Source organism: Alligator mississippiensis, chromosome 8, assembly GCF_030867095.1.
Source record: "Alligator mississippiensis isolate rAllMis1 chromosome 8, rAllMis1, whole genome shotgun sequence".
NCBI classification, from domain to species: Eukaryota; Metazoa; Chordata; order Crocodylia; family Alligatoridae; genus Alligator; species Alligator mississippiensis.
The window spans coordinates 23,692,243-23,706,630 of NC_081831.1; the positions used below are offsets into that span (position 1 = coordinate 23,692,243).

The 14,388-nt window shown below is 58.0% G+C and overlaps 1 protein-coding gene across 1 annotated transcript; it reads right to left on the reverse strand.

Moving 5' to 3' along the window:
• Positions 1-305: 305 nt before the first annotated feature.
• On the reverse strand, positions 306-6,863 carry QTRT1 (queuine tRNA-ribosyltransferase catalytic subunit 1). Its single transcript, XM_006265583.4, is given in 11 exon segments — positions 306-1,136; positions 1,263-1,347; positions 1,574-1,683; positions 1,904-1,979; positions 2,336-2,474; positions 3,431-3,472; positions 3,475-3,545; positions 3,824-3,902; positions 4,410-4,548; positions 5,701-5,769; positions 6,555-6,863. Coding segments are annotated over 11 exon segments (1,194 nt in total). The 5' UTR covers positions 6,786-6,863; the 3' UTR covers positions 306-983.
• Between the last annotated feature and the right edge of the window lie 7,525 nt (positions 6,864-14,388).

Genomic DNA, 14,388 nt, shown 5'->3' on the forward strand with positions numbered 1-14,388 from the left:
CCCCCCCCGCTAGCCCACAGCTGCCCCAAGTGTGGGTCCAGTCAAGCCCGTCCTGTGCCAGCTGGAAGGCAGAGGGACTGGCTGGGGCCCTTTTAACTCTGCCTGGAAGAACTCAGGTGTCCAGGCTCCCAAGACCCACTCCCCTCCCAGTGCCAGGGGATCCCAGCCTGGAGCCAGGGCCCTTTTAACCCCCTCCGCCCACGGTGCTGACCAGGGAGGCTCCTTTGCAGGTCAGTAAGGCCCGGCTTCGTGTCCTCTCCCTTCTGCCCTGGGAGGGGTATTAAGGGCCAGATCTGCTTTCAGGGTAGCTTTAAAGGCTTTATTTGGGGAGGGGGTGGGCAGGACCATCACCTTCCTTAGCACCCTCATCAGCAGCCCCCCTCTAGGCAGCCAGGGCCACCTCCACCCTGCCCCCACCTCTCTGCTTAGGGTCCCAACCACCCAGTAATGGGGGGAGGGGGCCAGTGTTACCCAGAATCCTTTGTGGCAGGGAAGCCAGATTTGGAAATGAACAGGAAAAGGCAGAGTCCCTGGCCTAGAAGGGAAGGGGGAGGGGGTAAACCAGGCTAGTTCAAGGCAGGAGGGGAATGTAGAAGGGGGCTCAGGTCAGCCTGGGTCAGGAGTGGGGGAATCCAGGGAAGGGGAGACACACATGAGGGAGAACCCAGGCCAGCCTGGGGCAGGACAAGGGTGGGGTCCCAGGTTGGTCCAGGGCAGTAGGGTAACATGGAGAAGGTCCCAGGCAGTCTGGGAAGGAGGGTGGGGGGTATCCCAGGGCAGGAGGGAGGGAGGGAGGGAGGTGTGGGGGTAACCCCAGCCAATCTGGGTAGAGGGGGGTGTGGGGATGGTCCCAGGCTGGTCATTCAAGGCAGGGGGGTAACATGGAGGGGGTCCCATGTCAGTCAGTGCAGGAGAGAGGAACATGGGGGATCCCAAGCTGGCAGAGGACTCTGAGTGGCTCCAGGCAGGGGCTCCACCTCTGGTCAGTCGAGGGCAATGCCAACGGAGGCAAGGGCATCGAGGGCCCAGGCAGGGCAGCGTTGGGGGGTGCCATACATGGTGCCCATGAAGTTGCGGACGAAGGCGGGAAACCGACCCTCCACAATGCTCTGCCGCACAGATGCCATCAGCTGCAGCTGGGGGGGGCAGGGAGTCAGAGCTGCTGGACTAACTCCCACATTTCTCCTCCAGCCTGACCAAGCTCACCCCTCCCCCACCCCCCTCTCCAGCCCTATGGGCAGATTAAGAGGCGCCAGCCCCACCTGGTAGGCAATATTGTGCACAGTGAGGTGGTGCAAGGCGGCCGTGTCTGTGCGGATCAGCGCATTCAGGTAAGCGCGGGTGTACCTTGGGTAGGGAGAAAGGGGGCAGGAGTTCAGTAGCCTGCTGCCCCGGCCCCAGGCACACCCCCAAATATGCATACGTATGCACATGCATGCACCCAAATGCGCACCCACACCAACATGCACCTGGGCATATCCAAACATCCAACCACATGCATACATACATACCTGCACACACATCTGCACGCTCAAACACACACCCACGCATATGCATGCACATGTGCACACACCTACTGCAGGTGGGGCAGGAGCAGTCCTCGTTGAGGGGTCGGAAGTCCTTGGCAAACTGCTTGTTCTTCACTTGCAGGGTTCCCCAGGGCACCAGGGCTGAGCCAAAGCGCTGTAGTGGCAGGGGCGGTTGGAGGGGGCTGGGGGGCAAGTGAGAGGGAGCAGGGCCACATGCTCCCCCCCCTCCCCCAAGGCATCTCAGGACACTGGGGGCTACTTAAGTGCCAGCCCCAGGGTGCCCAGAGCCTCCATCCCACCCTGCTACTGCCCCCCTGGGGTCAGAGCTCCCAAGTCAGGGGGTCAACCCCACCTCCCCCCTGCCAGCTCCTCACCGCCGTCCTGGTGGGGAAGACGCAATCGAACATGTCGCAGCCCAAAGCGATGCAGACAACCAGGTCCGTCGGGTATCTGCCAGGTGTGGGGGTGGGTTCTGAGTGTGGCTGGCAGAGCTCAGCATGTCTCAGTCCTCAGTGCAGGAAGCCGAGAGTGAGACCCTTTGGCCTGCACACCCCGGTCACCCCACCCCCAACAAAGCCATGGCCTGAGCTCACCTGCCCAGGGACCCCTGGCCTCCCCCCACACCCTACCCAGCACTGGGGACCCCTCCCTGTAGTGAAGCCCCTCCTTACCCTGGGCTCAGACAGGGAAGGGGAACATGGGAGGGTCCCAGGCCAGTCTAGGGCAAGATGAAGGGGTCTGCGGGAGGTCCTAGGCCACTCCAGGCCAGAAGGGGGGCAGGTGTGGTGGAGGGTGAAGACACCTACCCAACTCCCATGAGGTAGCGTGGCTTGTCCCGGGGCAGATGGGCAGTGCTAAGTGCCACCATGCGCCAGAACTGGTCCTTCTCCTCCCCACCACTCAGGCCCCCAATGGCAAAGCCAGCCACATCCCGCTGGGTCATCTCTAGGGGGGTAGAGACAGCCTCACAGCCTGGGGTGGCGTACTCCAGCCTCTCCACCCCAAGGAGAGGACAACACCCCCAGAAAGAGATGGTAGGGTTCAACACAGTCCAGCCCAGCCTGGCCACAGGAGGGTGGAAACCCTGCCTAGCTCCTAAGCAGCACCCCCAGCTGCGGTTAAGGCCTGGGGGAAGGCTGCAACTAGCTCCTGCCACAAGAGAGGTGGTTTTGACTGGATCTCAGGCGAAACCTCTTTGCTGTCAGAGCTGCGAGGCCAAGGGATGAACACCTCAGAGGGTGGGGGGCAGATTTCCATTCTCAAGGAGAGGATGGACGGGCATTGGTTGGGATGATCTAGGAGTAGCTCTTCCCATGCTCTGCTAGATCTCCCAGGCTTCTGGGTCACTGCACAGGGCAAGGAGGGGATGTTTCCTCCCTCTCCTGCTGCTACAGGCATCAGAGGGTTTATTTCCACCATCCTCAGAGGCATTGGGTACTAGCTGCAGCCCATGCTGGGGACAGTGACTGGCCTGTGCCTGTGCCCATGCTCCTGCTGGGACTCAGCCCCAGAGGGTCCTGGCTACAGGGTCTTGCTCCTCCACTTACATCAACACCGGGGTTGCCTTCATCTGCCGTGGGGACACAGTTTCTGCCTGGCGTCTCTTGAGCGTGTATTAACATCACAACAGCAGGACACTGGCTGCCACAGTGCCCCTGCTTTTCCTGTGGCAGGGTCAGGGTTGATGTCTAGTGTAATGTCAGGGCTGATGGCAGTTTTACAAAGGGTTTAGATGATGGATGCATCTGGGACGGTTTGGACATAGCTGATCCTGCCTTAGGCAGGGGGTTGAGCTAGATGTGAGCTCTGGAGGTCCCTTCCAGCCCCATGTCTCGTCTCCATGGTTTGAGGCCTGAGGGGGGGTGGGGGTTGAGAAGGAGCTGGAGGTAGGAAGGTCTTACCTTTGAGGCACTTGGTTCTCAGGGCAGGGTCCAGGCCCCCTGGATGATGGCAAAGAGGTTCTGCTTCTCTGGGTGGCAGTTTGCAGCGATGCAGCGGTCCAGCCAGCGAATCGACCTGCAGGTACGTGGCCAGGTCACCCCATGCCTCAGCTTCCCCGCACAGTTATGAAAAAGGGGAGAAGGGCAGGGGGGAATGGGATCAACAGGGGTTCTGAGCAGGCAACCCAGATCGCAGACTAACCTCCCCCAGGTCAGAAAGGACGAAGGCAAGGAATCTAGGAGCTGGGCACATGACCCAGACATTTGGATTTCCACCCCTAGGGCCATGCCAGCTCCTGGCAAACCTCTGCTCAAGCTGTGGGGGGGGAGGGCGGGGGTTGGAAACACTCCCACCTGTACATGGCTTCCTCCACGCGGGGGCCTGTGACTGTGCTGCTCACCACGTCGTCCAGCTGCATCATGATGTCTGACCCTGCATGGAGGCAGCATGAGGCTGAAGCCATGAGGGATGCCAGGATAGGGGCTCATCCAACTCCTCCAGGGGTTCTCAGCCACAGGCTATCACTGACCTCCCATACCAGGGAGAGAACCCAGTCATCCTGGCTCCCAGCCCTGCCAACCCCACTAGAGCTGGGATAGAAACCAGGTGCCCAGGCTCACAGAAGCCCATGCTCTAACCAAGAGCCTTTGCCAAGCCTTCCTGTGGCTGGATCAGGGCCCAGCAATCTGCCAGGAATAGATCTGCACCTTCCTGTCATGGCTCCCAGATGGCCTCTCAACTCCCTCTACAGCACCCCCCACGCCATTAACCCCAACTGGGGTGCAGTGCATTCAATCAGCCACCTGCTAAGGCATCCTCCACTTCTCCCTGGCTGGAGCAAAGGCTCCACAGGGGTTCCAGGGCAGGAGCTGCCAGTGGAGGGGACCACAGAAGACACCAGGGCCACAGCAAATTTCAACCCCCATCCCCCACACTTACCCAGGGCATTTTGGATCTCAATGGACTTCTCTGGACTTAGCAGGATCTGCCCACCATCATATGGGGACTGGAACTGCACCCCTTCCTCAGTCACCTCGGCCAGCTCCACCAGCGAGACCATCTGGAACCCACCACTGTCCTGGGAAGCAGTTGTTAGGGGGGAGGAGGGGGGTGTTGTTAAGATGCCCCAGGAAGGGGTGAGGGGTAGCATGGAGGCCAGCTGTATGCCAAGGCTACCAGCACAAGGCAACATATGGACTCTCAGCCATTAAGCCCACATCAGGGCAGCAAGTTACACCCCCACTCCAATCCTTGTCCTTTCTGCTACATGCATCAGAATGTTTTTCAGCCTTCCTCAATGGTGCTGGGTGTTGGCTGCAGCCCAGGCTGGGGTTGGTGACTAGGCTGTGCCAGTGCTCCTGCTGGGACTCAGCCCAGAGTGTCCTAGCTAAAAAGTCTTGCCCATCCACTCAGGATCAGACCAATGCCAGATTTAGGGGCCAGGAAGCAATTCCCACCCCCACCCCTCCTTGTCAAATTGGTACAGATTGGGGATTGCCTCCCTCTGTAGTGGGGATGCAGCCTCTGACTGGGATCTCTCAAGTATATTAACAACCTTTTATAGAACCAGGATGTTGGCTGCTGTGATCCCCCTGTTTTCTCTCTGGCAGGGTTGGGGGATTCAATGTGACCTCTGGAGGTCCCTTCTGGCTTCACTTCTCTAGGATTCTCTATGATCAAGCCCCACACACAAGCATGTTAGCCCCAGCAAGGCAGAGAAGTGCAACGCCAACTTTCTAGGCATAGAAACTGAGGCATAGTTGCAGGAAGCAGCAGACAGGGAACTACAGGCAGGGCTAGGAATGGGCCCTTCCCAACCCCCACCTCCAGCCCTGGCACCCCAAAGACAGCCCCACCCTCCCTCAAGTCTAGCTGGAGCCCTGGCAAGCGATGCATGGCCCCAGTCCTGGAGACCAATGGTGCAAGCTTGTCCCTGTCACCCCACCCGCCCTCATTATCTCCCATTCTTGTTATTTCTTAGATACAGAAGGCAGGTGGTATGCTACAGTCAGCCAAAATGCCAGGCCTGAGCTCGACCCACGCCCCTGGCAACAAGTGGCTCCCTACCCTTGGTACATCCCCCAGAAGTCCTCTCCTGCCTTGGACCTCACCTGGCACCGGGGGCTTGCTCAGGGGATGTTGTTCAATCAGCCTTGAAGCTCTTTCCCCAGTCAATGCAGACCAAGCACCAAAAAGTCCCATACTGGTGCCACCCTCCCCCTACACTCACCGTGAGCAAGTTGTATGGCCAGTTCATGAACCCATGGAGCCCGCCTGCTTGCTTGATGAGCTCAGGGCCCTGGGGTGGGGAAGAAAACATACCCAGGTTCAGTCCCAAGGCTGCTAGCGGAGACAAAGCAGGAAGGCACCAGGGAATCACTCTCATCCCACGCACCCCTTGGCTAGTAGGGAGGAGGCATGTCTAATGGCATGGCATGAGGTGCTGGAAGGGTGATAAGGTCCAGAGTCACAGGAGTCCTGGAAAGGCAGGGAGGGGCCCCGGCCAGGGTGGAAGACATGGGGCTGTCCCTTTCAGGGACAGGAGTGATCTTAGACAGGGAAAGGGTTCCAGTGCCAGTTAGGGGATCCAAGGGAGGGGCAGGAGGGGAGCTGACTAGGACAGCAAGGGGTGGGCAGGGGGTCTGGCTAGGAGGGCAGACCCCCATGCCGGGTCAGACATCATGATGCAGCTGGACGATGTGGTGAGAAGGAGGGGATCTGGCTAGAAGGGCAGGCTCATGGAGGGCAGGGGATCCTGGCTGGAGGGTGTCTGTGGCCAGGCAACAGTCCTGGTTAGGAGGGCAAGCCCTCAGCAGGGGGAATGGGGTAGCACTCATGGTCAGGCGGATCCTAAGCAGGGTAGGAGGGGCCCTGGTTGGGGGGGGAGGTGGATGGGGGGTACTCAGCAGGGGGCTGGCAGGGAGGGCTAGGGGGGTTCTGCCTAGAGTGGGGGAGGGAGGAGGGAGGACTGTCCCACCCCCATGCCCAGCTGGCAGATCCTAGCTGAGGGCCGCAGGGCTGGGGGTTTCCTGCCTAGGCTGGGGGAAGGTGTGAGGGTCCGCCACGCCCCGCCGCGCCGCGCACCGGCCGCATGCCCAGGTGATAGGTGTTGCCCAGGCAGATGCGGCAGCCCAGTGCTTCCAGCTGCTTGACCGTGACGCCCTTCATGGTGCCCTGCGTGCCCACAGGCATGAAGACCGGGCTGGGCACGGCGCCGTGCGGCAGCCGCAACTCGCAGGCCCGGGCTCGGCTGCGCCCGCACTCGGCCACCACCCGCAGCGACAGCGCCTGGCCGCACGCGCTGGGAGCCGCCATCTTGCGCGCTGGTCATGCGACCTCCCGGCCTCCCGCCTTCTGCCTGGTCACGTGGGCAGCGCACCCCATTGGGCGCCGCCATCTCTAGCGGCCCGAGGCAGGGCTCCACTGGGCGCCGCCATCTTGGAGACCGTCACGTGACCCGCCAACCGCGCTCCTAGTCACATTGAGGCGTTCCCCCGGGCGCCGCCATCTTGGTCCGAGACCCGTTGCTGGGCAACTGGAAGCGGTTGCCCGGGAAATCGAGGCCGCCGTGTTCCGGCTCCCGCCTCGCCACTAGGCCTCAGGGCCTGAGTCCCCCCGGGTCCTACAGCGAAGCCTCCATGTGCCCCTGTGGGAGACGCCCCGGGCCCAGACAGAGGCCTGTCTCCTGGAGCCACCGGGACAGGAGCCCCCTCCCCTGCAGTGGGGCAGGTTGGGGGTTGCCCATCCCATCCCCACCCCCAGGTCCCTTTACGCATTGCCCCATACTCCGGCTCCACCCTGGCCTCCGCTCAGCCTCATCTCCAGCATTGCCCCCTCCTTCCTGCCCAGCTATGACCCTGGACCAGGGCTGCCTCAGGCCCTGGGCTTTGCTCTGGTGCTCCTGGGGTCATGGAGTCTCATTCAGGGGAGGCCGGGATTGCTGAGGCTCAGAGCCTCAATGGGGGAGTAAGCATCAGGGGCCTCAATATCCTGTGGGATCAGGGTCTTCCTCTTTCTGGGCCTCAGGTCCCACATGGGGCCAGCACTGCACCCCCCCAAACACCCACATGGGGAGAGCCAGAGGCAGATGGACAAGCCACTGCCCTCTGCCATTGCCTCCCTGCTCCCAAAACTGCCAAGCCAGAACCCCCTCCCTCGGCTTGAATGAAGGGGAGGAAGCAAGATGACATACAGCCAGGGCATGAGAGACTGGAGTAGGGGTATAAAAGAAGGATCAGGCGTGAGGGAGAGCTTCAGGAGGTGAGAAGAGTTGGCAGCTGAAGGTAGAGGAAGGGGCTGGGGGCTCGGGTGGTGAAGAGCTGGGGCCAGGCTCCTTCAGCTGCTCAGAATATAATTAATTGCTGCTTGCTATAATCTATACCAAGGCAGATAGGAAGCCGGTGAGGCTCTTATTCACCATGGATGGTTGTTTTTCTAGCCTTGCAGCTCAGTTTTATTTTTGTGGTGAACAGCTCTGAACAGATGCCAGGTTTGTCCAGGGTAATGCTGGGCCTTAAATAATAGGTCAGTGCCTGTGAAACCAGGGATAATTTCCCAGTCTGCCTTAGCCCTGCTGGGAGAGTGCTAATCATGGCTGAGGCTGCAGATGAGGTGAGGATTTCCCCAGTAGGGAGGGCTGCAGTCTTGTCTTGCCTCCCCCTGGCCATAGCTGGAGGTCTCTGTGCCTTGGTGGGGCAAGCTGCCAGGTGCTTTTCAGTGGGCAGAAAGCATAAATTGCATCCCAGAGCCTGGTGGGGGTGGGTAGCAGCCCCCTGAGGCCTGGTGCAGAAAGACAAGGGACTAGTCCCCTTGCTTCTCTGAGGTCTAGTAGAGGAGGTTCTGGCCCTAGGCTGCCCCGGAAGGGGGCAAGATTCAACAAGAGGCCTATGCTTTGAAATGGGGTTGTGGGAAGGTGCATGAAAGCTGCTGGCTTTGATTCCCTCCCCAGTTCATGGAAACAGAAGGGGAGGCAGCTGGGCTGCCCCTGCAGCTCCCCCTGCAGCTGGGCTGTTTTAAAAGAATGATTCTCCCCATTTTGCAGATGGGGAAACTGAAGCTGGTGCTGCCCTGGTATGGGGGGGTGTGTCCCTTTGACTGCTCTAAGCTGCCCCCACATCTGTTCCCTGCATGCTCTTATTCTCTGCCTGGATGCCAACTGCTTCCTGCCCAGGGAAGGTGGGTAATGAATGCATTTAATACAGCCAGGGGCTTAATTAGCTCTTCCCAAAAAGCTAGAGATGGAGAAGGGATCATTAGCTGGCAGTGGTGCATGGTTGTGGGGTTCCCTGATGCCTTCTCTGTGGTGCCCATAAAGTGCTGCTGATACCTCTAGGTGTTTGCTGGTAGCTGTGCCAACCTGTTCTCCTCAACTTAGGAACTACATGCCTGTCTTCCATGGGGCTGCAACCAGACAACGGCAATGAGCCAGGGCAATAATTGCCCACCTCCTTGCTAGGTTGAGCCTCAGTGATTTAGGAGCTAATTTCTCACCCACTCAGTTGTTCTATGGGTTTGTGACTGGGAGTGGGGTGCCTGGTCCTCCATGCCCAGGTGCCTGGTGGGGGACACCTTGGTTCAAGTCCTGGCCCCATGTGACTGGAGGGAAATGAGGGGTGAGTTCAGGACCAGGATGGGGGATGCCTGGGTTCAAGTCCTTGCCCTGGCATGACTGGAGAGGGAGGGTGGTTGTAGTGAGTCCCTGTATTGCTTCAGGCCTCAATTTCCCCATCTGTGAAATGGAGCTGTACCCTACCCGCTGCATTGCAGCTGCTGGGACCTGAAAGAATGAGGCCAGATTCCTATCCTGATCTCAAGGCCCTGTGAAGATGGAGTCAGGATGACACCAGGCACTGGCGCCAGGGTCCCTTTGGCCAGCACCCACAGGGCTGGATTCTGGTGCCAGAACTCACCATGGGTCAGCATGTGGCTAGGCAGGGATGGAGGGTCATGGTGAAGAGGCTGGGAGCTGCCTATTTTCAGCTCTCCCTCACTTTTCCTCAGCTGAAGATGGATGCAGCCCCTGCCCCACAAGCAAAGGTGCTGGAGCTGCAAAGTCGGAGGGTGGTGGAGGTCCTGAGCCCGGTGCTGGAGCCCAGTTGCGTGGACAGGAAACTGCTAGGGCTCCAGCTGAGCCACGGTAGGGTCTGGCAAGGGGGGAGTGGTGAGCAAACCCAACCCTGCTTAGCGGGGGTGAGTAGATGTGCCGTTGCTGCTGCTGCCCTCCCTGGGTGTGAATGAAGGAAATGGGACTCCCTTGTCCACTGGTAGCACCTGGGCAAAGGCCAGTCCAACCCTGGATTTTAGGAGTCCAGGGACTGTGGCGGGGGTGGGAGTTGGGGGGGGGGGGAAATGTGGGTTCTATGGCTGCTTTGGCTATGGGCATACCCCTTTTGCTTCCCTCTGCCCTCATGACTTCATCTCCACCCTCCACTCTGGCTCAAGAGATGGCACTGGAGCACCCAGACCCTGCACTGCCCCACGGTTCCCTCCTGTATCAGCGGCATTCCCTGCCCGACTGCATTGTGCCTGCCAGGAAGACCCTCCACACCCCTGCCAGCCTCAGGTAACAGCAGGTGGAGGAGGTGGATCCTAAGCTGGGGCACCCTTGGGGGAAGAAATCACCCCCCCTAGTGCCACATTTACCCATAGAGAATCTCCAGTTACCCCAGCAATATGGGGTCTATGACACCAAGGGCTGCAACATGTGGGGTATCCAGCAGGGGGCAGCAGCTCTGGGCTTGGGTGGGTGGCTGGAGGCAGGATGAGACTGACCCTTCATGCTTACCGTTTCAGGAGCCCCCGCCGATGCTCGGATGCAGGCTGGTTTTCCACCAGGCCTGGTGACTCCCTGTCAGCTGCTTGGCACCCTGTGGGGCCGGTGCCCATGGCTATGGGTGGAGGGAGACTAGTGGTGCGGCATGAAAGACCCCCAGCCCAGGGGGGCATCGGGAACATGGCTGATGCTGCTGTGTGCTCTGGTCAGGGGAAGCAGAAAGGGGCAGATGACTAGGAGGAGTGAGTGGCTGGGGGGATCCTGCTGCCCCCACCCCTGTAACCAGAAGCTCTGGAAATAAAGAAGCAGCATCAGAGAATGGTTCCTCACTCGATCGCAGCTCTTCCAGGTGCCCCCAGCTCTGGTGGAATGCCCCCAAACTCTGCCCAGCTACTCCAGTCAGAAGAGACCACTGCCTCAGTTTCCCCTGATCCCATGGCTGAGGCCCAACAAGCACATGGGACTAAGGGGATATGAATCTGCCCCCTGTGCTGGGGGAGGGTGGGAGACTCCTCCCTCCCTGCTGGGAAGAGGAAAGGCAGCATGAGGCAGGGTTCCAGCCAGCCATGCCTGAGCTGCAGGGTCTCCAGTGCCTTAGTTTTCCCCCTCCCCACCTTGTTTGCTTTCTGGAGAGGACAGCTACAACCTGGGGAGCTGTGGCCAAGGCATATCTGATGCTTCTACCTTATGATTGTGTGGACATGCAATCTGGAATCCCCAATCCCTGCCTAGTGACTGACCCAAGACCTTCCCTGAAACCCCCCAGGTGCTTGGCAAGGCCCATAGTTGGAAGGTGCCTGGAATTTAGGGTGAAGGGCAGCCAGACAGGCTGGGAGCCAATGCCAGCAGCTGCAGAGTGCAGCTAGCCCTAGTGGGGGGGGGGAGCCAGGGGCTCCATTAATTACCCCCAAGTCCATTAATGCCCCAGTTGATGTGGCAGGCATGGGCAGCTGTGGTGCTTGTTAGCCAATGACTGCCTCCTCCAGGGATGACGCAAACCCAGCCCTGGTGTCCCCAGTGATCCTGCTGGGCATGTCCTAGCAGGGGACATGAGCTGCATCCCCATACTGTCCACCTCCTTCCCCCCCCTGCCTCAAGAATAGTTCCATCCCAACCAAGTGCTTCCTCAGTTGCTATGCAACCCATCTCCCCACTGCCCGCTGGTTGCCATGGAATCTTCCCCACCCCATTGCCCTTCCCCATGGAGATGGGTGACATCACCTGCAGATGGAGCACAGGGTCCCCTTGTGCCTGCCCCAACTAATGCAGTATCTGGGGGGGACTGTGGATGTAGCTCAGGCCCCCCAAAGCATGGCTGGAGAGGGAGCAGGGGCAATAGCTGCCCTGAGCCCCCTGTGGGTTAGGGGTTAAGAGTGGTTCATGGGGTGAGACTGGGCTGCCCCTAGCCACTGTACTGCCCATGTCCCAGCCAACCATGGGGGTATCAGGACCAGTTCAGCCACCACCAGCTTAATTTCACCCCCACCCCCATTTGAGACCTGGGGCAAGCCAAGATGCAAAGGCATCAGGCCTAATGCCACCTGGTGTGCGGTCTGGGCTGGGGCAAGAACTGGAAGATAGCTCACGGCTCCCCCTAACCCTCAGAGACATGAAGAAATAGGAGGCCAAGACTTCTGGTGCATCATGCATCAACCATCCTCCCTTGTTTGCTCAGCAGCTAAAGAGGTGGGTTTGGCCACCAAGACATTACCAAACATGGCTGGCAGAGAGGGCAGCTTTCTAACCCTACAGAAACACACAGCCGGAGTTCCACGGCCTGATAAAATTATCTAGATAATCAGTGGCTCCAGCTGGTTTCTGGCTGGACAGGCCAAAGCACTCTGGGCTGATGAGGAAAAAACAAACAGCTTATGGTTTTGTTAATGCCTTTTTTTCCCCCACTTAGTTTTGCTGCTGGGGCTGGGTGCCTTGGGCATTTCTCTGGAGACTTTTGTCAGGCATCTGGAGGCAGCAGAGATAAAGCTGCTTCTGGAGAGGGGCAGAGGTGAAGCTTGACTAGAGCATGGGTGGGCAAAATACAGCCCAGGGGCCAGATGCGGCCCACCAGGCCATTCTATCCAGCCTGTAGTGCCCCTAAAAATTTAGAAAATTAATATTTAGTTGCCCCTGGCTGCCTATCATGCAGCCCTCAATGGCTTGCCAAAACTCATTAGGTGGCCCACCGCCGAAAATAATCGCCTGCTCCTGGACTAGAGCATGACAGAAAGTAAAGAGAAGCTGGAGGCTCCAGTAAGCTGCATCTGGAAGCCTGCATCTGAGGTAACTTTCCAGAAGCCACTTCCTCCACATGCCTCAGTTTCCCCATGTGTATAACACTGCTGATCTTTTTAAGTGCTTGGAAGATCACTGGGGCTGAAATTTTCAGGAGAGATTGTGATATGGGCAATTTGTGCCAAAGCCAAGGACCACTGGCCCCTGCATCTGGGGAGAGGGCAGTGAGCTCCAGGCTGTAGATCTCAGGCAACAGAATGCCAGCAGCAAGGAGATCTTTTGAGGCAACAGCCTCAGATATCAGCCTTTACCCTCCTCCCTGCTTCAGCTGCTGGCTTGAGGCTCTTTGAAGTGAGCTGCTTGGTTGGAGGAAAGAGGGTATTTATGATCTGAGCTTGGATCTGCCTTGCCTCCAAATCTCTCACAGGTCTCCCAGCTCCCTTTGAAGCTTCCATCTTCACCTGTGGCTCAGCTCCCTGGGACTCCCCTGATTGTGCCCAACTCAGCCTGAACAGCAAGCCTAAACCTGGGAGCACCAACCTCTGCCCACAGCAGTATAGATCTTTCTTTCAGAGAAATAGATGGGAACACAGAAACTTGAATCTGAACTGTATAAAACTCTCCCATACAAAAGCAGAGAGGTGGGAGTCTGAAACTTGCCTCAAACTATGAGTATGGATTGTGAGGTCTCACCACCTGCTAGCATGCCTGTTGCTCTTGGTTGTGTTGCCTAATTGCCAATATCCATTCAGAGGAACCTGCTTTGGCTTCTCTTGTACTTCTCTGGATAAAATCCCAGACATCCAGGGTGTAAAAATAAAAACAGCACAGGGAGCTGTGCCTTTGTCTCTGGGACAACAGCTGCTGCAGCCCTGCTCCAAGCAGCACACACAGGCATCGGTTATTTCTTCCAGAGGGGCTCCAATCTGGTAGCACCTGGCAGGGGAAACACCATGACCAAGAAGTTGGTTTTCCTAGTTGCAGGGGAAACAGTCTTAGCAGATGATAGTACCTTGACAGAGGTAAGAGATAATTAGCCTCCCACTTTCACTTCTAGTGGGAAGATCTTGGCTATACATCAACTTTATGGAAATGGGAGACTCCTCCCTAGCTTGCTGCTGAGGGCAAGCAAAACTTGGGGGCATCCAAACCCCAAGCCTCAGGGCTTGGTCCTGCACAGAGGATGCCTGCCAAAGAATTTGGAAGCATCTGAAGCCCCAGGTAGGGGTGGAGGATGTTTGCCAGTTAGCAGGGCCACATTTGGTTCTTGACTGACTCCCAACATTTGGAATTGATTTGGGTGATTTGACTTGGAACACTTAAAAAAGTTACCAGCTTAGTCTCTGCTGGTACAACAGATGATTAAAAGGCAGCAAAGTCTGGCTGCCCCTAGGCTGGGTTTATGTTCCTACATTATCACACAGGAGCTGACCACACATTGGTGGCTACATTCATCTCACTGGGCATTCAACCCAGGCTCTCCAGTGCCTTAACTTAGAAGCTGGCAGGGATACATTTTTTTTTTTTTTTTGGGGGGGGGGGGGGGAGGGGGGAGGAGAGAGAAAGGACTGGTTCTTCCTGCTTTGTTCCCCACACAGAGGTACTGTAGTGATATTACCAGCAGCACTGACTGGCTGGAGAGATCCAAGAGAAGAGCTCCAGTTGCTTTTGGAAAGAGCTGGCAAAAGAGGAGGAGGAAGAGAAGGGTAAGGGTAGATGGAAGTCTGGTGTGATAGCCAATACGCAGGTCAGAAAACCTAGCAGCAAGTACTGGCTCTGAAGTTGGTTCATCACAGTGGTAGCAACATCTAGTGGGCAACTCCTGCATTTCAGACAGATTGGCATACAGTAGTGGTTTCTGCTCAGCACACCTCATGCCAGCTGAGCACAGTACAAGCCAGCAGCCCCACTATC